At 39.7% G+C, this 26,536-nt stretch overlaps 1 protein-coding gene across 2 annotated transcripts in view; it reads right to left on the bottom strand.

Moving 5' to 3' along the window:
* asic2 (acid-sensing (proton-gated) ion channel 2) overlaps positions 1 to 26,536 on the bottom strand; it is a 212,067-nt gene that overhangs the window by 83,605 nt on the left and 101,926 nt on the right. Inside the window, exon 1 of one of the 2 annotated variants that reach the window (XM_077558436.1) lies at positions 6,020 to 7,412. The exons of the other annotated variant lie outside the window; for it this stretch is intronic. Within the exon in view, the coding sequence (XP_077414562.1) occupies positions 6,020 to 6,688 (669 nt within the window). The 5' untranslated portion in view covers positions 6,689 to 7,412. Of the gene's footprint in view, positions 1 to 6,019; positions 7,413 to 26,536 lie in introns of those variants that run through there. 2 annotated transcript variants of the gene reach the window in all.

Here is a 26,536-nt window from a genome sequence, read left to right as displayed (position 1 = left end):
TATTGACATCAATAATTGGTCAGTTTACGTATATCAAACGCAACTAAATAAATTAAATTAAAAAAATGTTTGGCATAAATTATCATTAAAGCAACAAAAATCCATATTTTAGCTTCCTTATCTATGAATGACCTGGCCCGTCTGTCCATTTTAAAAACTGATGTTGATGTTGCCCCTTAAGCACAAAAGTTTGCCCAGCCCTGCAATAGACTCTTTTTTTGCTAAAGAAGAAACTGAAGGGAGTAACTTCCCAAAACAAACTAGTTGTTTTTCAGTCGACAGCAAAAATAAAAGACCTCGAAGAGTCCTCGCTAATGAGATCAACCACAAACCACAGAGGTCCCGTTAGCGCCGTGAGGAAGTTTGCCCGCGACAGGGGGAAGGAATGAAGGGCATCTTGCGTGCTAAGATAATGGGGCTAACTTTAGCATGTTGGGGAACAGACTAACAAGGTGAAGATTTGACTTTTACCTGTAACAACATTTACATCAAGGATGGTGTATGGGTCCAGAAAAATGTGAAGTTGAAGGTTTTAGACTGACAAGGCCAATCTCCTAACTTAAACCCTATAGAGGAGCGGCCGGGAAACTTCTGTACTCAAGAGGAATATTTGATTTTTTAAAACAGACAGTGGCCAAGTAATTGATAAATGAGGTTAAAAAAAAAAAGTATACTTTTTAGGTGAAAAAATTTATCTTGAAAAATGCATGCTAGCATGTAGCTACTTAGCATCAGGCAAGGATGTAAACAACATAGCAGTCCTTTTCAACAAGGGTTTGGATAAAAAATATCTGCCTTATAGACTTCAACAGGAATGTCCTAAATTATGGCATTCGACATTTATGGAATGCCCCGGTTGTGCCAGTTTCACAAAACACACAAACACATGACCTCATTTTCAACACAACTTTGTCAAAGCTAACTTGATGATGAAGCAGCCTGGCATTCATGTGTCGAGCTGAAAGCTAATGGATGGAAGCGCGTGCTTGTTATTAAAGCTCTTACAGCGGCGGGCTGATGCACCTCGTGGGCTTTCGGCCTGGCAGCACAGAAACAAACACAACAACATGTAAGAAGAGAGAGAAAAAGCATAGTAACGCCTACACAAAGTCCAACTTTTTGTTTTTCTCTTTGGCAGTTTTTAACCACAAGGGAGATTAAGTCTGATAGGTGAGAAGATGCCAGAAAACAACCAGCGCCATGCTGGTTCTCTGTTATCTGCAACTTTGGGTTTGTACTTGCAAAGTAGAAGGTTTGACTGGCTCAGGCTGGGTACACACAAAGACAATCAGGCTGTTTTTGTCCCAATTTTGCACCATCACGACCAAGCATGTCAATTGCCCGACAATCTCATGTCTTATAAAATTAGCACTGGCGTTGGGTCAAAATCTTGTAGTGCCAAAAATCAAACTTTTCAGTTCAACCATCAATATTACATCATCGCAAAGCCAAGCCATTTTCAACACTTTAGACTGGACAAGAATTCATAAAAAGTGACACCCACGTGTGGACTGACCAAAAGTATAGATTTTTGATAAAAATGATTTGCCAAATTGTGACTTATGAGGATTCAGCCCGATGCCACCGTTATGCTTGTGTGAGGTACGTTAACTCTTTGACTGCCAAAAATGTTAAATAACGTTTAGTAAAATCCTACGGAGGACTGCCAAAGACGTTAAAAGACGTTCACTATGTTTTTTTTGGGGAAACGGGTGGAGGAAAGCCTTGGCCAGCTGTGCTGAAAGTATCAAGCAGATCTAGTTAGTATAATGACTATTTTTGGGCACTAGAGGGCAGCGATGACTCTCTTTGGACAAGATTGGGTAGGCGTCAGTAGAAGACATGAGGCGGAGCTAGAGTGTTGAGGGGAAAATGGCTGAGGAAGCCATAATGGCGACCGGTTGCAAGCAGCTCACGCTTGAGCATTTTTTTCAAAGACGAAAAGCATCGACCAATGCTGAAGAGCACATTGATGACGACGATGATGATGATGATGGTGACTCCGAGGTTGACGCCGAAGTTGGAAGCGTTGACGCGGCGGCTATGATCACGTCATAAAGCCTCACCGGCTAGCGATGCTAACGCCGGAAAACGCGGAGCGCAACCGAGCACTTCTGCTCAGGCGGACGTTCAATCGAACGACGAGTCCAATGCATATTCATCGGAGGAGTGGGTACAGTCTGATCACGGAGAAGACACTGGTTCTGGACTACGATGCCACCATGAATGGAGCGGATAAGATGGATCAGAAAAAAAAGGTGTCAAATTCACTAGTGCATGAAATAACATCGTTTCACAAAAAGCTTGATTTCTCCGTATTTTGTTTCAAAACAGAGCATTTGGGTGAAACTAACCATTTTCTATTGTTGATTACTGAAAAACGGAATATTTTTTTTCTGATGAAAGATGAGAGTCCAAACTTTCATTTGGTAGTATGTGTGTTTCCATAGTCCAAACACAACATTTTCTGTGGACCTTGAAAGATCAGTCAAAATGCTTAAATCGGCTGGCACTGGCGACATCCCGTTTCTGAAAACGTCTGGCAGTCAAAAAGTTAAGAGTGGATTCGTCCTGATACTAAGGTCCAAAACTAGTTGGACAGACAATTTGAAATGTTAAACGTGTTCAAAATTTTCGACCAAAAACTCTTTAATTGTGTGGGAGAAGCCACCACAGCACCCTTTGACTCGGCGGACTGTAGCGTGAACCGAATCCTAATGCAGCCAATCAAAGAAGCGCTCCGACTGACAGCCCAAGGAAATAGTGATAAATAAAACAAAATATGTTCGATCAATCCAACCCGTTTCTGAACTCTCACAAGGGTCACGGGCGTGATGGATCTTATTCCAGCTGTCTTCCAGCACTCTGCAGTCTATCCAATGTGTGTGTGTGTGTGTTTTTTTATGTGTGGTATTAACGTGTTTTCCCCAGGCCAAAAAGAAGTATTTTCCAAAGCTTGCCAACGTTGCCATCCTACAACACTCCCGCCTGCTGTCCTCTTCGGAAACACCCGGCAACCGTTGGAACACACAATACAACCAAAACTGTTAAATGCCTTTTTTTTTTATCTTTATGAGTGGGGTCTAGCAAAGATAAAAATAAAATCTTTGAAGATTTGCATGTGTTTTCCTGGCCTAAGTCAATCTCCTGACTTAAACCCCAAAGAGCATGCTATAGTTAAAAGTCAAAGACATCTAGTTTTTATTCTATTCAGAGGTGTAAAAAAGGTTTTAAAAAAAACGTTAAGTGGATGGATCAATCTTCAGACTTAAACCCAATAGAGATTGTGTGTAAATGACCCATGATGCCTTAAGATTTGTTTATACTTGACAGAAGTGTAACCAACATGATAACCAGAGACTGTGAAGGGATGTGGGGAAAATAATTGTGAAGGTTATGTAGAAAGTTTTAGACCGGCCAAATCAATCTCCATACTTAAACCTAAAAGAGAATGCAGAATGGAGAACAAAAAGCAACCCTTTGCAAACTCAGTGTTCCAATACTTCTGGAGTGGATTGAATGTGCACATTGTCAGTTTTTGTTCATTAAAACTCAAGTGTCCATCTTTGTGTTTTCAGTTATTCTTTTTTTTTTGCGCTCGAAAGCTTTAACGATTTGCTGTAACAGGAAGTCCAAACAGTTTGTGCGTCATTGATTTACACAGGACTCCAATCATTACAAAAGCGGTAACTGTTTAAGTGGTCCCGAACAGCTTAGCCTTAGACACTGCAAAATTTGGACCTTTGTCTCTGAAGACTACATTTGTATAAGTTAGGGGTGTAAAAGAAATATAAATATTGTATATCAAGGTGTTTAGTCTGGCCAAGACCTTCGTCACACTTGAAAACTCATCCCCAACCCGGAGAGGGCGCTACACTCTTTTTAGACTATGTCGTTTTAATTTGCTTTGTTTTGTTTAACATAAATGTGAATCGGAAGAGACAAGATTACAATAATATTTAACATTAATTAAGTATTATTTCAAATAACTCCAAATGTGCTGATATACAGAAAATATATCTGACAAAATTATCCAAATTCAAAATATGAACATGCTGCAATGACCCTGAAAATGATGCTTTTTAGTAAAAGCTAGAATAATTGTAAAAACATTTTGGCGACATGTTTGTTTTGTTTGGGGTAGGGTTCCGTAATATAGATTTTCTCTGCATGGTATGCAGGTGTCCATCAGTGTCCATATGTCATGCTGTTAGTATTGTTGCAGTCTTGAATCGCACAGTAGGCACTTGATCTTATTCGAGCACATAACTTGCAATGAGCTTGTCACACGCTGAACACAAACAGCAGATCATAAAACACAACAGTAACCTCACTCGAAATGACAGCACAACCCGCTGCAGGCAGGCAAAGAAGACACAACCACCACTACTATAGTGAAAAACAAAAAACTAATGTTAAATGTATGGTCCGTAGGATTTGTTTTGGCCTGTCCTGGACGTTTCTGGCTGACTCAACATTTTCCTCCCAGCCAAGTCACAGAGGCTATACTATCAGCGGCATATGCAAAATTTGCTGTGCAAACGCCCGCCCCTGATTGGTGGGCTGGTTTCACACTCATTCCTGGTTAGCTGCTGTCCTCAGCTTCCTTGAGTGTCATTTTGGAATGTTGTGTTTGCAAACAGCAATGGAAAAATTCTGACCAAACCTTTAACAATAAACATTGAATTCTTTACAACAGGATACAAAATGCCAGTAGACTTACAGCCTTCCAGTCACATGTAGATGGAGCTGCGGAATGGTTGCAGGTTGCCTTTTGTTTAGTAAGGCAGCTGTTGCATGGCATTATGGGAATTGTAGTTCTCAGATTTCTAAGCATTATTGTGTTTGGACTTCTATCACAAATCTCAAATATTTCATGCATCTATTTGCTACTTTTGGAAGCACAAGGGATCTCATGCACATTTGGTTTTAGACTGACCAAATCCATTTTGAGCATGGCACAGAATACAGACGCTCCCCTACTTACGAACATTCGTGTTACGAACAACGGTACATACGAACAAGTCTACGCGCATGCGCGCATGTCAAAAAATGTTCGGAAAGAGATGCTGTAAGTTAGATTTTGTATTGCGCACCTTTTTCCGAGTACTGTAGTGCTTCTTTCCGCCGCTAATACCGACGCTTGGCGCTGTGAGAGCTCACCCAGCATTGGAGGCTCAGCAACGTGTCGAGGAGGAGGAAGAAGAAGAAACGCCTGTCGCTCATAGATAAAGCCATCGCACTCTTCGAGCAGCAAGACCCAAATATTGAACGTTGCACAAAGGTTGCAAATCAATTGAATGATGCCATACAGTGCTACCGCATCATTTATGATGAAAAAAGAAGAAAACTGTGCAATCGTCGTTAGATCGCTTCTTTCGGCCAGTTTCTAGTAAATCCTCCAAGGAAGATACTCATTAACCCTCATCTTCTTCTCCGCGACCCTCAACTTCTTCCTACATTGAAGTTACGGAGGAGGAAGTAACTTTTGAAGCCCATTCCAGCGACGACGAAGAACCTCTCATGATATAAAATCCTCCTCTTCCTCCTCCTCCATCAAATCCTTAAGCATCGAGTACATCTTCCAAAAGTAAGTTAAACTTCATTTTATTTATCTTATTACGTACATGTACATACTGTGTGTGTCTCTCGCTCTCTCTCTCTAACATACGTAGTACAGTACTGTACGTATTCTCTTTAAACATAAATTATAATACAAAATATAGCGCTGAAGCAACTTACGAACAAATTCACCTTACGAACGATCGCTCGGAACTCGTTCGTAAGTTGGGGAGCGTCTGTACATGCAAAATGACCCATAGTGACAAAATCTGTTGAGAAGTTTAGACTGGCCTAGTCCATGTCTGTCATTTTTAGATGGGCCAAGCGAATTTCTAGATTCCAACCCTGTGCAACATAATTATAAAAGCTGGGAGAGGTTTTAGACTGACCAGTCCACCTCCAGACTTAAACCCAATAAAGCATGGCACAGATGATGTCGTATTTGTAATCAACTTACAGATGAGAAGTTGTGAGCTCCACAAGGCTCCCCTCTGTACTTGCAGGAGAGCAGCATGTCGTCCAGCTGGTGGCTCAGTCGGTCCATGAATTCCAAGTTGGTGCCCTCAAAGTTCCGGGGCGGCAGGAAGAGCCTGAAATCTGATAACTTGCCGAACCAGCCCACCCGGTCCTCCTGCAGCAGGTCCAGCACCAGGGGCCGGACGGTACGGTTGGCCAGCAACAGGCCCAGCCAGTGTCCGGCGAAGTACAGGTCACTCTTTGTCAGCTTGTAGAGACGGATGGGGTTATTGTTGCAGATCGTGACCACAGGGAAGGCCAGCTCCTTGGCCCACTCGGTGTGGACCCGAGTATATGTGGGGAAGGACAGCCAGTAGAGCAGCCTGTTGGAGGACCAGGACAGCAGCAGGCCCACGGAAGTGCACAGCGCCAGGAGCCAGAAGACCCTTCGGCCCAGGGAGCCGCCAGGGACGCACACTTGCCTCAAGCCGTGAAGACGCGTCCGTGACAGCAGAGCAAAAGTGAGTGCCCGGGTTGTCCCGCGCCGCCGGGTTGCCGCCGGGGACCGGTGACAGCGCCCCTCTCGGGCCATGACCGCCGCCCACAGGGCTCCTACAACCGCGGGGACGGCGTCATTTCCCAGCCCGGCTTGCGGGGCTGCGGCCCACATGTAGCTCCAGGGTAAATGGTAAATCCACACCCGGATGAACTCCCCGCTGGCTGCTCAGGAAAGGACACTCCCCCTTCAGGTACCTCTGCGCCGGTTCACTAAGCGGACTTGTTGGTCCCTCCTGACGTTGCCGACTCAGCGGAAAGAAATTCAAGAGCGTCCGCCGCTGCAGCTTGTGTGACAGCGAGCGAGAGAGGACGCCAAAAGAGGAGGAGGGAGGACGGAATACAAACCAGTGGGGGGTGGGGGTGACAAACGTGAGATGAGAATGTAATGAAATCAATGAGGGCAGAGCAGCTTCGTTCAGGTTCTTTCGTCGACCGTTTCACGGCTTTCAGCGACAGCGGCTGGACTCACGGAAGCTGATTGGCAGTCCGCGTTCGCTCGGTGCTCTCACTTCTGTGACTTCCACGTGCCGCTCCTCGCTTGGACGGTTGGAGGCTGGCAAAGCCACAAAGGTCTTCAGCGCAAGGCTACAAAATGACCCCAGCGTCGGGGAGAAAAGCAAGCACAACAAAGCAGACGAGTTTGTCCTTGCGAATCCTTGGCTCGCCTTCTAAAAATACTCCAATCCATCAACTCCTCGCTCCACCTCCTCCGCATCTTCTTTCCCCACTTTCCCTCGCTAGCCTTCACTCGCTGTCTTCCTCTCGCATTTGGCTCCGCTTTCCTTCCTCTTCTTCTGCTTCCCGCAGCACAAGACGCGCGATTTGAGCGGAACCCCCAACCCCCCTCCGCTGCCCCCGTTCTCCCGCCGCTGAGCTAACTTGTTCAAGCCCCCGCACCACTCATCAACCCCCCACACCCCCCTCCCCCCAGCCCCCATCACTCCGTCCTTGTTTGTCTGTCGCCGCCGCAATGAAACATGACAATGTGCGTGGCTGGTAATGTAAAAATTAAAAAATATTCTATAAATAAATATACTGCACAAAAAATATTTACATCATCATTCTCAAAATTGGAATATACTATAAATAATCCAAGTAAATATAAAGAGGATGAATAAAAAAATATATAAATATAATTGAATACAAAAATACTTATTTTACAACAAATTCATAATAAATACTGACAAACTGAATGTAAATGCATATGACATATTCACCATTATATCGTAAATGATAATGAATGTGAATAAATATATTAACGCAACACTTGGGAAGTTTTCAACCTTCAAAAAATATTTTCAGAACTCTCCTTATGAAACACCGACTTACAACTAGTTGAATGGTACCTTTGGCCTGAGGGGCGTGTGTATCGCTTTTACTGGCACTAAGCAGCCTGCCACACAAAAAAAATACAATTGATGGCTGATTTACGGCATACGTCACTTCCCTCTGTCCCCGTTCGTTATAAAGATGGGAGTGAATTCGAACGTACACGTGCGGCTGCCATGGCAGAAGCTGCAAAACAACCAAAACATTTAAAAAGAAAAAGAAAAAAGGTAGGTTACCCAGATAAAAGGACAGTCAAGGATCAACATTGATCCGGTGAAAACACCAGTACGAGTACTCTTGAGTTGTCACCGATATCAATACCACTAGTACTTTTGATACATAAAAAAAGCTCAATGACAGATCATTTTAAAGAAAGACGATATCTATATGACGATATATGCTATATCTCAATATAGCATTTTTCTTTTAAAACTGTATGACATTCATGCCAATTTTCTATTCTTTTTTCTAATTTCAATTTTCTAATGATAAAATAAGGCTGGTAATCGGCACCAGTACTGATACCTCGTATCGATACTCTCCCATTGCTAATAATCATCAATAAAAACACCAGTAATAATATAATGAAAATTAATATATAAATAAGATCAAAATACCTCATATAAATAAACATTAATGCATACAAATATTAATAAAATGCAGCATATGAATAAGAATATAACTATACTACAAATAAAAACACTATATAAATGTTAATAAATTAAAATCAAAGGAATTGTAATATCTACTCTATATACATAAGTCATACATAAATAATCCATATTAACAAATTTTTCAGGCCCAGCCATTTTCACTGAAGCAATCCCCTTCATTCCCGGCTGTTTTACTGAATTTTGACTGATTTTGCATGGCCCACAGAAGATTGTGTTATATTGCTATAAAAACATGGAACCAACCAAAAGAAAGATTAGAGTCTCTTCTTTCATCCCCAAAAAAGTACATTTCTATCTGTTTCCGTTTTGCAGCAGTTAGCATTAGAATTTAGCGAAGTTTCATCATTATTCACAAATCTATTTAGAACTGTGAGCTTTTTTCAACATGGTCCTGGTTGATCTCTTTTGCTCTGCTTCCACCTGCTGGCCGTTTTTGTAATAACTACCATTTCTTCAATCGTTCTTTGCAGTTTAGAGGCTGCATCAAAGCCTTCTGTACGCTCTAGCATAAAAAAAACATATAAATATGACTTTGGGACACTTAATACATTAAAAATAGAACGTATTTAAACATTTTTTGGGAGCAAATTAGTTAAACAATAAATATATAAATACACATATTTAATTGTTATAATTATTAATTTTATGAATTAAAATATTAAAATAATTTATACAAGAATAACGTACTGTACTGTGTTGAGTTATGCAAATAAATACTGTAGAAGTAAGCGAGTCACTGCTTTAATCGTCCACTCTGTGTGGTCAGTGAGAGCGGAACATAGTGAAGCAGATACCAGCAATGGGCTCTTTTTGACGGACTGTTTGCTCTCTGCTAAACTGTACGCAGTCTGCTTAGAGAAGCCAGAATGTATACAGTATACTATAAAAGCTATAAGATTCATAGCTAGCTACGTAGAGTAGCAGTTGTGATACACACACTGTTTTTGTGGGAGAATGCACTTTCCTTTTTAATTCACAACCTAATAAATGTTTTTATATATATATATACTGTAAATGTATGTCTCCATTTGTCTTTCTGTCTTGCAAACCAGACTGGAGTAGATCATGACGATTCTTTGCACATCTATAGATTGAAGCAGAAGTCATTGTCAATCAAATCATTTTGAACCAAAAATTGTTTTGAATCGAAAATCGATTCAGAATCGAATTGCAGACCCAAAAATCAGAATCGAATCGATTTGTGAGACTCCCACCCCTATTGTATACATGCATGTTTTTGTGCTTTAGTATTGTGTACCACTCGTGTACTGCATATGCACGTGTGTACTGTATTTTTGTGCCTGTGACTTGTGTGTTCCTATTTGTGTGTTTGACTACTTGTATACTACATGTGTGGTTGTGTGCAAATTGCATGTTTCTATGCTTATACACAATGTATTTGTGTATGAGTACACAATTTGCATGCTTTTGTAAATGTGTTTATTTGTGTGATGCTTGCCTATTTGTTCTTCTACTGTATCTATTTGTGTACGCTTAGCTATTTTATATTATCTACAATGCACTTATATTTACACTTATATGACAATAACCAGGGTTTAAGAAAAAACTAAAATATAAAATCGTTAATGCCTATAGTGCCACAGACAAAATGTAAAATTTTAAGGCGCTTTGGTGTCCGTGCAGGGATTATTTGCTTTGTTTTGTTGTATTTTTATGTGACTTTATGTGAATGTACAGGACTGTGTTTTGAATTATGTTTGGGTCTTAGTGTTTGAGAATGTTTCATTAAGTTATACAGCAGTAGGGGAGTTAAAAGTGTTTACTTCTTTCTACTCCTTTTTGTTCGAACGTGTATTATTTTATATGATTTTTAATATCTTTGAGTAGATGTTTTCCCCTCTTGCTTTCTTTTATATATATATGTGTGTGTGTGTTTGAAAAATGAAATTCATTCAATTCTATAATCACTTTACGATGATTATTAAATATGATCAATCAAAAATATGGTCTCCTCAAATATGGAGCCATTGAGCAATAGTGTTCAATTGTAAACAATAACAGGAATATTTTTAATGTTTGCTGCGGTTGCTATTTCTTTTTCTTCCTCTTGTTCCTGTCAAAATGCTGAATAAACAGAAAAGGGAGTTTTCATTTGTGCACATCAAATATTTCACAGCTCGCCCTTTTGGACCGACTGTGTGCTTGTGTTGCCAATTCATTTTTCTTTTTAGACAGCGCTGTTCGGCATTCTAAAGGTGACGCTGCCCAGGGAATAAGACAAAGAGAATGAAAATCTACAATGATTCCTTTTGACCTCACTAAAGAGCACCATCTGATTAAATATATATTTAATAGGAAGTTAACTGCTCTTGATGGCAATTACAAGTAATAAAACACTCCTTTTTGTCAACCAAGTAAGTATTACTGATGTCTGATGCATTTTTAAACCAGAACTGTCACCAAACTACCTTTTGATCACAAACCACAAGCATAAGGCAGCAAGCAATAAGTGGCTAGTGTTAGACATTATTAACATTTTTAATTCTTTATTTCATATATTAACCATGTTGAAATGTTTTATAGATGTGTAGAGTAGGTGAAATAGTGTTGAACTCAGTATAATTTGACCTTTACCTTGTTTTTGTCTAAAAATTCCGTCTCAGTGTTTTGCGCACACACATTCTCTTCGTGAGAACAAATTTTGCCACACACATACCCTGAGAGCACCATCACTCACGGCCACTCTAAATCCAGTTCAATTTGTTTGTGAGATATTGTTTTGGGAAAAAAGTACGAAAAGTACCCTGAGAGTATATTTTGTCTAAAAAGATGAACACAGCTGCGGACTGTGTACGAAAATAATATTATGTAACATATTGTGTGAGAACCAATGTGTTTTACTTATTCATGATGGGAGGAGGAATAGGTGTTCTCTTACTGATTTGGATTCTTTAAAAGCTGTATTCCGCAAAAGAGGGGACACACACGCACCCTGGAATTCCACCTTTTACGTGATGTTCATTGTTGTGTGACCGGAGAATTCTCTGTAATAAATCATCTTTGCAAGGAGTTTTTCTCACAAGAAGTCTATCTTCAAGTTTTTGGAACACGCAATAGAGGACAAATAATTAGCTTCTTTCACTAGCACGGGCTCTGGATGGCGAGGTGGTGCCGTCGCCTGACCTCGGTGCAGGCGGCAAGGGTTCGCTTCCCACCCGGGAGACCATGTTTGTGAGTGTGTGGGTGGATGTGTGTGTGAAAGAGAAAAATAATAACAAATAAGTGGCTGGCACGAGAAGCTAATGTAGCAGTCTACATTGTCATCTTTCACTTGTCAAACATCAGAAATGCTAACTCAAATACCTAAGACCACATCAAACCCATTTGCTTACAAAAAGTTGCTACATAAACTGCTTCCAAGTCCTATTAAATGACAAACACAGAGAGGCTAGCGCAAGAAGCTAACATTGGAGTCTATGTCTACAGTCAGAGAATCTTTTCCTTTCAAATATGACAAACAGACAGTAGATGCGAATTAGGGCTGCCACAAACGATTATTTTGCTAGACGACTAATCACCAACAGTAGTCGCGATTAGTCGACTAATCGGAACAAGTAAATAGCAGCATATTGCATCAACAAGCGGCTGCTCTTTATAAAACCATCATTACTTTACATTTTGAATTCTTTAAAAGTATATACAAATACATAATGAAGACAATTAAGATTGTAGTACATTCAACTTTGATTAGATTCACCATAATTTCAGACATGTTTATAAGGATGGAGCAGCTTAAATTGATGGTGATACTGTAGCTTAAAGCATCACTAAGGAACTTTTAGTTTACGTTGATTATGGCGACACCATATGGACAAAAGCTGTAATGTTCTGCCTGAAGGAAGACCACATTTCCCGTGAGGACAAGCGCAGATTTGCGTCGTTTTTTAGCTCACGCCAGCGAGTGAAAGCCGGGCCAATGTTGATCCTAGACTGTCCTTTTATCCGGGTAGCTTTTCTTTTTTGTGTTTGTTTTGTCTCCTCAAACAAAACTTTTCAGTTGTTTTGCAGCTTCTGCCAGGAAAGCAGTAATCGTGCGTCGACATTCAAATTGACTTCTGTCTTTCTAACGAATGAGGAATGGGGAAAATGACGTATAAAGCATAAAGCATTCAGCGCATTTGTAGTTTTTTGTGTGGCAGTGTTCCTACCATCCTCCTCAAAGTTGCTTAATGCCAGTAAAATTGATACAGACCCCCTCAGGCCATGGCAAAGGTGCCATTCAACTAGCTTTAAGTTTAAGCTTAAGTAGAAAAGGTATGAAAATATTTTATTAAAAGGAAGACCGACTGTAATTTCAATTTGTTATTAAGTTGTTACTAACATGGCTAACTATGAGATTCATTTTTAAAAATCATTTCCAATTTAATACATTTTGTAGAAACTTTATTCGGACGTAGCCGTCATTGTTATTTACGTCGCAACGCATTCAATACGAATTGACATAGAATGGCGGCTGGCTCTCTGCCGAGCAATGTGGAACGCGTAGAAAGAAAACGGTCGGCCTCCATAGCGTTCCTAAAGGGACGATCAAAACTCTTGAATGCGTCTGGTCGAATGATAGAGCACGGCGTGGAGGGAGGGTGACTCTACCGGTCACATGTTGTTTCTTTAGGAACACTACGAGGTAGGCCTGGGCAATAAATCAAATTAATTCGATACATCGTCATTTTAAAAATCGAATGGTTGAGAATTTGCTAAATTGTGAAATGGAATTTTGTCTTCTGGATTATTAAAAGATGTTATGTTCTGTTACATTCAAGTTTTTGTGAGTTGTAATTTTGCACAAGTGGCAGAGAATGCTGGATTGGTGGTTTACAATAGCTACCAACTACTTAATTGTGGCATTTAAGCACAAACTATGAATGTTAAATTGATGTTAAAACTAATTTAGAATCAGTATACATTATTGTTGTCTTAACATTTTGCACAGAAGTTATTTTTGAATAAATGAAACCTTTAAATAAAAGTTTGTTGGGTTTATTAGATTAAAATCGATTAGAACCGTAATCGTCCTGAATGACTGCAAAAATCGAGATTTTATTTTTTGGCCATATCACCCAGCCCTACTACGAGGCTTAACTTGTTTTTTGTTTTTTTTATAGGCGTTTCACATTGCTCGGCAGAGAGCCAGTCGCCATTCTACGTCGCTATGCACTGAATGCGTTGCGACGTGAATAACAATGGCAGCGTACGTCCAAATAAAGTTTCTGCAAAATGTATTAAACTGGAAATGATGTTTGAAATATGAATCTCACTCTTATGTTACTAACAACCCAAAAAATAATATAGAGCAAACTTGTCATGACAGTCGGGGTTCCTTTTAAGGTTGAAAAGTTCCTTAGGGCTACTTTAAGAATATTTTTGTTTTAATGTAGAAGGTAGTGAAATCAGATTAGTAAAATTAGGAAAGTACACTGTGCTGAACAAATATAAATGTGGAGATAGTGAACTGACTTTACTGCATGTAAAGGTCAGTTGAGCATTAGCTTGGCTCACTCGCGTCATGTGAAGTCACACGTCATAATGAGAGCAAAATGAAAGCACGGCTAATCCCAACTGAAAAGGCAGAGATGGCTAAAATGCGTAGCTAATACCCTCAATATGAATTATGAATAAAAAGCCCACTTATTATGATAATCTGGTGGTGTCATATTATGGCAAAAAAAAATCCTTTCATTAATGAGCCGGACATCAAACCTTGTTAAAGCTAATAACCTCACCCGCGAGTCATGCACAACGACCACTTTTCCTGCAATGCCGTAATGCAGCACCTGTGCATATGTTTGGTTAATAAGTGTTTTATAATTAGCATCTCAATGCTAAAATTGGAACATAGGGGGACAGTATAGCTGATGTGTATATGTGTGTCCCTTTCACACAGAACTCACTGAAACTGTTTCAGTTTACAGCTGTTGTGGCTTGCCCCATTAAGATAATTGCATGCATGCTATTCCAGAAAAGAAGTAATTACATGCATGGCACATGGACGTAAAAGGGAGGATGTAGCAGAAGAAATAGTTTACCGCTCAAGAGACGCGCCATCTCACATGCCAGTGATGAAGAGGGGTGGGGGGCCCGCGTGTAAAAGGTCAGCATATAACATCAGCCTTCAGTCTGAATGATGGCGCTGACATTTTGCCAAGAGCCCCGCCCACATCAATTCACCACAACTGCGTAACTGTACTTTTCATCTTGAGCACAGTTTCCTTCCCTATGTGGCCGTAAATTCAAATTTCTCTTAACACTAATCAGAAAAAAAAGTACTATGTTTAGACTCATGGAGCCACATATAGAACATTTTTGACTTGACTTCCCCTTTAATGAGAAATGAAATAGTTTACGTCTTCATTTAACTTTATAAGACATGTTGCTGAATTTGGGAGCTCCCTGCATTTTTTGTATTCATTTTAGAACAAAGATGTCTATTTTCTAAGACTTTAACATGTTACAAATCACAAAAGCCGTTGAATCAACATGTGCTTGAAAAGCACTTAAAGTGAAGTGTTGGGAGTTTTTATTAGTTATTCTCCTAAATATAGCAACCAAATTGCTAAATTGACATTGAGTGTGCTTCTGTTAACTATTTCCATATCAGAGTACACACTCACACGCACGCACACATGCACGCACACACTCACGCACATCCAAAATATATAAAAATAATAATAATAATTAAAAAAGAAATAAAAAGAGAGCAATGATGATGACATGTCGAATCGGTAAAATTACCGAATGAAAAATACTGAGCTCTCAAGGGAAAAAATAAATAAATATAAACTATTTCCATATCAGGTTGTACGGTTGGTTATCACTGTCCGTCGCTCCATTTCATCCCTCACCCTGACCCATCATTTTGTCTTTCCCGAGTCGCTGCCAAGCAGGTCCGACGCTGACTTATGGGCTCACGTTGCCAACAAATAACCACAATGCGAATAACCCTAAGCCTAACCCTACTGAGCTTTCCTGAAAAAAAAAATATATATATATATATATATAATAATAATAATAATAATAATAATAACCACAATGCGATATGGGGCTTGCTACAAACTGCTAGCAGGTTTAAACAAAGGTGGTAAAAGAAAAAGAAACAAAAGGAGTAAAACCCCAGAGAGAGTAAAAAGTGTAATAAACAGCAAGACGTTTTTGTTTCTTTTTTCCCGTTAAGTAACTGTTTGCTTGGGGCCCACTCAACCCCACTCGCGGGGTCTTCAACTATCCCATCAATCCACAGCCATGCAATCAAAGCGTGATGAATTGGACGCGATATCTGAGATTACTCCTCATTTTGTAATCAAGCTCTCTTTTCAGAAGACATCAGAAACAAACACGAGTTCACACTGAGAGGAAAGTGAAATATAAACACATCACATTTGTTTACTTGTGCGTGTAGGCCCTTGAAGCTATTTTTTGATACACGGTGGAACATCTAATCCAAATGCAAATATCAATATATGAATTTTCTGGAGGGCTTGTCCTCATTAGGGGAGCGGAGGAGCTGCAGCCAAATGACTTTGGGGGAAAGAAGGGTGCAGTCTGGACTGGTGGGCGGTCAATCGCAGGGCACAAAGGAACAAACAAGCATTCACACTCACATTCACACCTGTGGGCAATTTCGAGCAGGGGTGGGCAAACTCAAAGGCCACATTTGATTTTAAAATGGACAGATGGTAACCTTGCCGTGCAAGCTGAATTCTCGCGGTATTTGTGAGTTCACAAACTCCGGAGAATACATCTTGTACCGAGCCCGTCGATTTCCACCGGTGGTTTGGACCAATTGCGTTTGCAGCTGTGACGAAACCAGGAAGCGCAGACATCGTGGGAAACAAACTAACCTAACGTGGACGAATGGACGCTGCAACTAATTCCGTTCTTGCAGAATTACTCACCGTTTTCTTCCTGAATGTTGAAAAGCAAGAGGCGCTTCGTGCATTTTTAGCTGGTAAAGATATTCATGCTCGTTTTTCCCTAAAACAAGACCGGAGACAACATTCTCATCCATTGCCTTGATTAGTAAAAACAAACGCGTACAAGATGCTGCATCGTCCAATCAGCTCGAAGTATTGCACAGAATGTCCCGCCTTTCCCGAGCAAATCACCGTGGAGCGGTACCAGATTGATATTGTGGAGAACTTCCTTAAGTGAATTGCAATTATCAATCTGGCTAGTGCCGGGTTAGACAGATGGGCCAGGTCGTTTATAGAGGAGGTAGAAAAATAAATAAAAAAATGTAAATGTTAGGGATGGACGAGTACTGATACCGGGCCGATATCTGGCCTTATTTATTGGCTCGTGGTAGTTTTGTTGTTGTTGTTTTTTTAGTTCCAGAGCTAAGGGCAAAATAATCTGTACAACCCTGTTTTGATTAGGACTTTTTCTGGTGATTGGAATATTTGTTTCATGTAATTTCTTTATTCAAATTCATTTTGTTGTGTTTTACGCAAAATATGTATTTAATGAACAAATGGAAAAACGGTAACAGAAAATGGCCATTAATTTCTATATTGGGATATATAGGTCTTTATTAAAAAAAAAATGTAATCTTTTTTTGGGGGGGGGGGAGTCAAAAGTAGTAGTGCACTCTAAAAATATAATTGTTGAGCCAATTTAGGACTACAAATTGAATTGTTGACCAACTTAATTCACTTAACTATATTCATTAAACAATACATTCACTTTGGAGTAATTTTGGATAAATTTAATTCAAGTGATATATTAAATTTAATGAACTCATAATTAATCAAACTTAATATATTCACTTTGGTTTAACTCTAGTCAATCGTGTGTTAGCAATTGAAGCGATTTTTTTTTAAAGTTAGCCATCAGTTCACTTTGTAATCTTGAATTGGTTCAACAATTCTCTTTTTAGAGTGTGGTATCGGTACTTGTATCATTATCAGCGACTACTCAAGAGTTGAGTACTGAAGTGATGTGAAACACCCCTAGTTTGTGTCAAATGAAATGTGTACACCTGTCAGTCATATACGCATGCAATTAAGGCAGCAACTAACAACTATTTTAACCTTTAATCTGTTGAATATTTTTTTCAATTAATAAATGATTTCCCCCCCTCCATTCTTGTTATACGGGTGCCAAAATATCCAGTCCACTTTTCATGTTTCCCAGACTGTCCAACAGACTCGAGCCTCCTTTCCACCAAGTAATAGAAAACATGCTAATCAGCTATCGGTTTACGTTTGGTGTAAAGTGCGCTAATGATTAACACCAAAAAAAAAATGGTGTAATTCATCCATTGTGGCACAAATCGGAGCGGTACCGTACCAAAAGTGTAAATGCAGTACAATATCCTTGTTTCCAGCAAGCCGTACTGTTCGGTTCAGTTTGGACGGGTAATAATTATGGTTAATTTTCCTTCGTAAAGGGTCAGCCACGTTCGCCAGATTAACCAGCATATGCAATCCTCCTTTCTAACAAGTGTTAAACTTCAGACCCTGGTCCAAGCATTGGGTAATGTCCCGGCTCCGTTACGGTTACGATTGCCCCCCCCCCCCCATTAACTTTTTGTGGTCTTAATTAAAGCTCATTGTTCCCTGACAATCCGCTGCCGCTCCGTCACGCCGTAATCTCTCACCGGGACGGGGGGGGGGGGAATCCTCCTCGGTGGATGAAGCGGATCAGCGGAAGCCTTTGAAGGCTCGTCAGAATTTCCAACCTCCTTGAAGATGCAAAGCCACGCCGATGAACGGATGCGCGAGCGGATGAACGTCGGCAGCAATTTCACACAAGACTGCATCGCGCCGGGCTTATGTGTGCGCACGTGTGAATACATTATGTTAATCTCAACACTTTCATCTTCAATACTTTATTATGCAAGACTTTATTATGCACAACAGTGACTCCACTATAGCAGCCCATTCATTTCAATACACAAGACGATGGACGCTTAGCATACGAGAGCACAATGAAATTGAAAGAGTTTGTATTGGAGCACTTCACAATCCTAGATGCTCTCTAGGACAATTTATTTTATTTATTTTTTCAACATCCACAACAATTTATCATCTTTGAGTAACATAAACTGTTGTTTTTGTACCCAACAATGACTATAGTAAAATGTGTTTTCGTAAACCACAAAGAGAGTCTTCAGTGCAGTCTGTGTGTGTGTTTATTTTGTTTGTATTTTTGGAAATACCAAAGAAAATATAGTCTTCCAAATATTTAGTTTTTGTGAACAAAGATAATTGAAAGTCTTCAGTGATCCTAAAAACTCAACGTATTCCTTATTGACATAAAATATGACATGCCTGTTTTTGCATACATCAGTTACATTTGCTAATCCATCCATCCATCCATTTTCTTGGCCGCTTTTCCTCACTAGGGTCGCGGGGGTGCTGGAGCCTATCCCAGCTGGCTTCGGGCAGTAGGCGGGGTACACCCTGAACTGGTTGCCAGCCAATCGCAGGGCACACAGAGACAAACAACCACACTCACATTCACACCTAGGGACAATTTGGAGTGTTCAATTAACCTGCCATGCATGTTTTTGGAATGTGGGAGGAAACCGGAGTACCCGGTGAAAACCCACGCAAGCACGGGGAGAACATGCAAACTCCACCCAGGAAGGCCGAAGCCCGGACTCGATCTCACGTCCTCTGCACTGGGAGGCGGACGTGCTAACCAGTCAGCCACCGTGCTGCCACATTTGCTAATGTTAAATAAAATAAAACCAATAAATAAAATTGCTGAATACAAACAAGTAACAAGTAACAGTGGAGCTCAATTCATCTTTACGTCATCAGCTGATAAACTGTCAATTCAACAGGAAAGGTTTTGCAGGCCTCAATAGCTGGCAACGCGTTTCAGTTACATTTCAATGAGCTAAACGAGCTAATTAGCACTGGTGCGCTAACTCCCCCCCCCATGGGCTTCACCAGTCGGAGTGGCACTTTTCCGCTCAGTTGGAGGCTCTTTTGGAGCCAACAGCTGAGGGCCATTCGGCAGTATTAAAACAAACACACTGACTGAGATGATAATAATGTAACGACAAAAGCAAACACTCGCAAAAATTGTTTTGGGACAAATTAGTGCAGCGCTGGCTAGGAAATACCCCAAGTAGGCGTTTGTTAAAATAGGAGTCCTGGTTCACTTCAAACCAAACATGGCTTCATGTTCACTTTTGCGCATGGGTCCTTAAGATTTGTTATCATATACATATGTGACCAGCGAAAAGGTCCTCGTGTGCCCCCCAAAAAATATTGATATATTCAAATTCTGCACTTAATTCCCTTCAAAATGATATATAATACATGGACGTACCTCAAAAATGGACAAAGTTCTAGCAACTTTAATGTTGGAAAGTTGAAATCCCGAGTTTTGAGAAAAACTTGAAATTTTTGGTACTTGCATCTTTCAAATGTCTATCACAACCAGTACCTTAGGAAAAAGATATGAACCCCAAATGTTCAGGAAGTGTTAAAATATCAGTGGAAAGTCAATTCCAATCTCAGGTAAGGCCATCAGCCGAGATTTGAACCCTTGAAAAGTTTTTAAAGTTTGAAATCAGCTTCAACTTTGAAGATCACATTCAGCTTACAATTCATCTTCTGCGGCATCAGCCAAAGTTTGATTCTTTTATTGGTGCTCCTTGTGGTATTTTCTTGCTTAAATGAGGTCATAATACCGCAGTGGGAAATTTGATTTAATAATTTTGTGTGAATTAAAAGATTATTTGCAATTTGGTGTAACCTGTGGAAAGTATGTTTATTGTAACATCATGGATGGTTGTTATGTCGAAAATACTTTTGGTCACGTATGTTATGATGGTTCTACAGAGTTCAGTTCAACCCCGCGTCATTCATTCATACATTCATTATTTGATTGCTATATCCATCCATCCATCCATAATCAGAACCATTTTTAGTTTCCTCACAACGTTTATATAAACCATTTTTCAATGCCGTTCAAGGCGAGCAAATCCGGGTTGGTTTAAATAAACAGGTGCAAGACGCTAGCTAGCTAGCTAGCAGCTCTGCTAAAAACACTCCCTGGTTACGATGCATACGGTCTAATAATTGCTTATTTTCATACACTTCTATTACATTTTGGACCTTTGTGATGCTGGGAAATGAAGCTAGAGACCTCAAAGATGTTATTTGTGGAGAAATCTCAAAATCGACATTTCCGTGCAAACTGTACATTTTCGTGTGTAGCTCGTTAAACATCCTTCCGACATGCGGATCATTTTGCTGGAGCGGGTCACATATACACCCATGTTAATTAGTGTATCTGGTTTCAGGGAGTTATTTTTGCTCATTTTTTGGGGGGCACTACTTAGGCAATTACTATAAAATCAAATGAATAACCTTTTTCCCCCCCAAAAATAAAATTATCCCAAATCGAGGGGGCGGCGGTATGGTTTAATTAAAAACAAAAATAATTGTTTAGACGTTTTCCAGTACCTAGGCAGTATCTAGTGGTTGTTAAAAAATATTTAGTTACTGATTTATATAGCACATTTCATAGACAACGTAACTCAAAATGCTTCACATACCAATAGATTTAAAGGCAGTTACAAGAGTTAAAGTGATTTAATTAAAAGCAAAGTGAAGAAAGAGAAAATAGCTTACTAAAATGACTAAAAGAGTGCACAGTATTTACACTTTTAATTTTTACTCATTCATATTATTCACTCAGATAATAAAGGATACCAGCAAATCGGGGGGCCGTCCTATACAGTACAGAGAAAAATAGCTTTTAAAGGATGATTTTGGGGGTGGGCCGGGGGTTTGAGCGTATTATTCATGGGATTTAATGGAAGACCAAATAGGTGGGCTTCCTGTTCAATTTAAGGCATAAATCCTTGAAACTTTTTTTTCTGTGTCTTGTTATAATAACATTGTCGACCCAATTTGGTGTTAATCGGTGAAACTAGTTTTGGCCTGGGGATTATTTTTTCTGACTTTTTAAGGGGTGGTCAGGGGGACATTTGCTCAAAATGGCTGGATTCATGTTCAACGTGGGACAGTGTGTGTCTTGTTTTGACATATGTTCAGTCAGTCATATGCAAGCATTTTGAAACTTTCCAGAGCATAATTGTTTTTGGGGAGAATTGCCTTACACACATAAAAAACAAAAACAAAAACAATGATACATGAATTTGTATGGACTGGTGAGTTTTCAAACACGTTGAGACCTCTATAAGAGCAAATATTCCAAACACTTTCCCTCTTTAACCCTGATGTTTAATTATCCGAGCGGCCTTACTGTGCTGCTGTGAATATTCAAAGCCAAAAGATGCAATTTGTTATTCAGCATCATACACACGCACACACACTCGAGCGCACAGTTTGGTTCCAAGCGAGAAGTCAGTGAAAGGTGACGGATGATGAAATAAAAAATTCATCACATTGAGAAAAAAACTCTCAGTCCAAATCGATTCATTACCGAGATTGTCACATAGTTGCAGTTTGCCTTTGAAGTTGACATACAGTACACAACCACACAGTCGGGGCGATGGGGGGGGGTTGTTAGAAACAAGATGCATTCTAATGCAGCATGCAGGTAGATAACAATAAGCCTAGACAAAACCTAACCTTAGCGGGCCTGACAGATGCAAGCATGATGGATCCGACAGCTACAGCGGCAGGTGTGGGCGCGGCAGGCGTGGGAATAAAAAAGTATCCATTGTGGATGCTTTCCTTTAGTAGAGTGTTTTATTGGTCACATTAGAGTGGGCAGCCATGCAGGTGCTAAAATGCCCCAAGTGTGAATCTGAACATGACTGCTTGTTTGTCTAATGTCTACACGTGTACGTGCCCTGCCATTGGCCCATGATGTGCAAGTGCCACACCTCTCGCCCAAAGTCAACGGTTCACCTGCCACCTAAATGATGATACGCGCCAGGGAAAATGGACGGATTCATATTGGATTGTGGTGGCAGAGGGTAAAGGTTGCAGTGGACTGGCAACCAATCCCATGGTGCACCCTTGGCCAACCTTCCTCTATAAACTAAATAAAAATACAAGACCCGAGCTCTTGTAGCTTCATTCCGCTCACATGAGACAGGTGCAGTATGATGCAGGGCATGATGGCAGTAGCTGTACTTAATTTCACACGTGGCTGAGCGACAAGGTGCAGGAAGCAGCGATGGCTTCTCAGAGTGTACAGCGAAATGTACAATGGCGGATTTCCAGATTCCAGCTTGAAAGGTTTCTACTGGAAACTGGGCCACTTGAGCAATTGCACAGCATGATGTACAAGAGCACAAAACAGAATACAACATATAAAAAGTAAAGATGTACAGTTTTATGACCAAAGTTTTGTCCCAGAATTTTTTTTTCAAAAAACAAGATATTCACTGCTTGCTGTCGTTCCTGTGGGTCTATGATGAATGTTAAGCAGCTGACTAATGATTTTTTATTTATTTGGCTGAGGGGAAAGAAGAGACCAATTGATGCTGCGTCCACATTTTGAGTTCTTTCATATGGGTTTCCAAATGAGATGAAAATTGCTAAAGTTGTTGTTGGGGGATATTCACACGAATTTGGCAATTACAGAGCCATTTCAATATTACCACAATTGTCAAAAATCTTGGGAAAACTTTTTAATGATAGGCTTGATAAATTTATAACAAAGCACAAATTATTAAATGATAGTCAGTATGGTTTTAGGAAAAATCATTCCACTGGACAAGCTTTGAATGCATGGAAATTATTACCGATGCGATTGATCAAACACTATATTCTTTTGGAATTTTCCTGGATCTAAAAAAACAAACATTTGATACAGTAAATCATGAAATATTATTTTAAAAAAGTAGAGAGAATCGTAATTAGAGGTGTAGCTTTGGACTGGATACAAAGCTAAAAGATATCAATATGTGACAATCGGAGGGAGCATGTCAAATGTGGTGTACCCCAGGGCTCAGTTTTGGGACTTAAATTATTTTTACTATAGATAAATGACATATGCAAAGTCTCTAATGTTTTAAAAATGTTACTCTTTGCTGATGATACAAATATTTCCTGTGCAGGTGAAGATTTAAACAAGCTGGCCCAAAGTGTAAACGAAGAATTGTTATTTGGTCAAAAAGGACTTAAAGAAATTATAAACATTCAAGTCAGCAATGTGAATATCGAACGAGTTAGAGAACACAAGGTATTGGGAATAATAATCGATGACTTATTAACATGGAATACTCAAATAAGTCAACAACAACAACAACAACAACTAGCTAGAAGTACATCTATTCTATTTAGAGCCCAAAATATGATAAATCAGAGGGCCCTTCAAATCATTTATTGCGCGCTGATTGTGCTGAAATTTGGGGGAATACCTCCATAAGCCGCCTACATCCTTTGATGGTATTCCAGAAAAAAAGCAGCAAGAATCATACACAACGCTCCTTACAATGCATATACACATTAATTATTTATTAAATCTAAATTATTGAAATTATATGACTTAATAAACTTTAGGACTGTGCAGACAATGTATAAAGCGTCAAAAAACTGCCTCCCTTATAACTTGCAAATTCGCTTCCAGGCCAGGGAATCGAAATATGATTGGAGAGAGAAACATGCATTCGTACAAAATTATGTTAGAACAACACTAAAATCATTTTTGATCTCCTGTACTGGTGTACAACAATGGAATAACTTGGATTTTGGAGTAACCAAAACAGGGACATTGGCTGGCTTAAAAAAAAAAAGTATAAAGAACTTATATTTAACAGATACACTGATGAAAATCGGTAACTTCTGGATATGATGACATTTGCACTCAGGTTCAAAATCTGGGTGAAAACCCTGAACTGTAAACAAGGCCTGGTGTTTCTAAATAAAATTTCTTTAAACATAGCTGAACCTGATATCTTTGCTGAAGGATTGATAGTCACTTGGGAGCTGTTACGTCTTTGAAAAGCAACTACCAGTCTGTCCCCCCTGATTGCTGAAATAAGTACTGATTCTAGCCTATAAAACAACGTGGAACTAGTGAAGTGGTCTTTAAGTGCTCTGGACAAGATCTTCTCAGCAATGAGAACTGGACCTGGTCAACGCTCATATCCGGATGGAACTTTCATGTCTGGATTTACAGAAGAAGCTGGGGAAAATGGCGGCCACTGTGTCTAGCCTCACTCGAAGTTGAAGACGCCGAAGACATTGAAGAGGGTCTTCGGCCAGATTTTGTCATAACTGTTTTAATTTCCTTATTTCCTCAGTAGAGCTTTGTTCTGTGGATGTATCTTTGAGTGTTATCGCAATTTCTGCAGTCATGACTGAAAAACCTCCTCTATTCCTCAAATGGGCTTTTGTTTTGTGTCTGAATAGTGTCCTTGAATGTTATCGTGTAGGTCCGGTCAACTCCGGTTGAACTGTTTACTGGAAACTGTATGGTACCGCCCTTCAAGATAGTATAAGAATATTGTAAGTCCTCTGTAATCTTCGCACTTGTGAGAGGCTACAGCCATTGTCTGTAACTCACTTGTGCCCGGAATATTCTGTAGAAATAAAAGCTTTGAAGGAACTGTTCATCGATCTCTAGCCTGTATTCAGACAACCAACATTCTCACTACCCGAAAGAAAACGAACACACGGAGGAAAAGATCTACTCCACAACATCATCTACCTGTTCATCACGCTGGTGGCTAGGATGCTTCTGCTAGGGATCGGGATCGAATCCTCAGAAAAATGCAGGATGGGCAAAAAAAGGCGTTGGAAATGGCCCATGTGGCTCTGAGCACCATCACTGGAGTGCAAGCCGGGTATAATTGTATGTGAAAAGTGAATGTTGTAAATTGTCTCTATGATTGTCCAAAAAGAAAACGGAACAAATAAAAACAAACAAAACGAGCCGTTAACCCCGCGTATCATCGCTCGGCGGTTGCTTGTTGCGAAGCGTTATTCCTTGACGTGCAGCAACTCGATCGCCGCCATTATGCTTTGATGAGCCAATGAGGATGTGTTTTTTTTAAGCCAAAAGCAATCCTGCAGGGTTAACTGTTTTGTTTTGCCGATCGCTTATTTTCTACTTCCTCTCCGTTGCTGCCCGCTGCTCTACAACACACTCTAGTAGTGCCAGAGGACTTCTTCACTTCCTGCTTCTCTTCTTCTACAACAAGATCCTTGCGTGATACTGGCTGTTCTTATACTTGCTGCCACCCGCTGGCCGTTTCTTTTAAATAACATGTAAGAAACAAAAAACATGTAATGGTGACATCCATGTAGTTCTAAGCGTCACCATGCAAGACTTCTTCAAATCTCAGGAAACTTGATCAAATTTTGTGAGATGTATGCTAAACCCCATGAGATTTCTTTAACTCTTGCGAAATTTGTGCTGAATCATCCAAGACTTCCTTAAACGTAATGAGACTAATGAGAATCACATAATGCTTTGTCAAATCTCGTCAAACATCAACTCTCATGACACTTGTGGTAAATAATGTGAGACTTGTCTCAAATCTTGCTTAATTACTAGAGCTGTCAAACGATTCCATTTTTTTATCAAATTACATTTCAGAATTTTGATTAATCATGATTAATCGCTAAATGAAAAAGGCTTTTTATCAAAACATTTTGCCCACCAAATTTTAAGAGCACCTGTTATGTGTTAATTATTTCGATATTTAATGTTATGAGGATGTCTTCAACATTTTTTAATACACTAGACGCTCTCATTCTCCTCTTTTTCTAATCATTTAATTATTTGCGTAATTTAAAATGAGAAAAAAATGACCCCAATATTTTGATATGAACAAATATTTTGAATGTCATACATAAACATTTATCAAATGCTTTACTTTAATGCGAGTAGTTATATTTATTACCCAAACACAATCTGTGCTACCCTTAACGTAACCATCTGCTGTAAAATAAAGGATCATCTGCGATCAACATTAATAGTGTGATTAATCTGCGTTAATACATGATTAATGCAATTATTTTTTGTAATTAATTAATTAGTCAATGCTTAAACTT

The sequence above is a fragment of the Vanacampus margaritifer genome, chromosome 2 (genome assembly GCF_051991255.1).
Source record: "Vanacampus margaritifer isolate UIUO_Vmar chromosome 2, RoL_Vmar_1.0, whole genome shotgun sequence".
NCBI lineage: Eukaryota > Metazoa > Chordata > Actinopteri > Syngnathiformes > Syngnathidae > Vanacampus > Vanacampus margaritifer.
The sequence above is the reverse complement of the archived record's forward strand: the minus strand, read 5'-3'. Positions and strand labels throughout refer to the sequence as shown.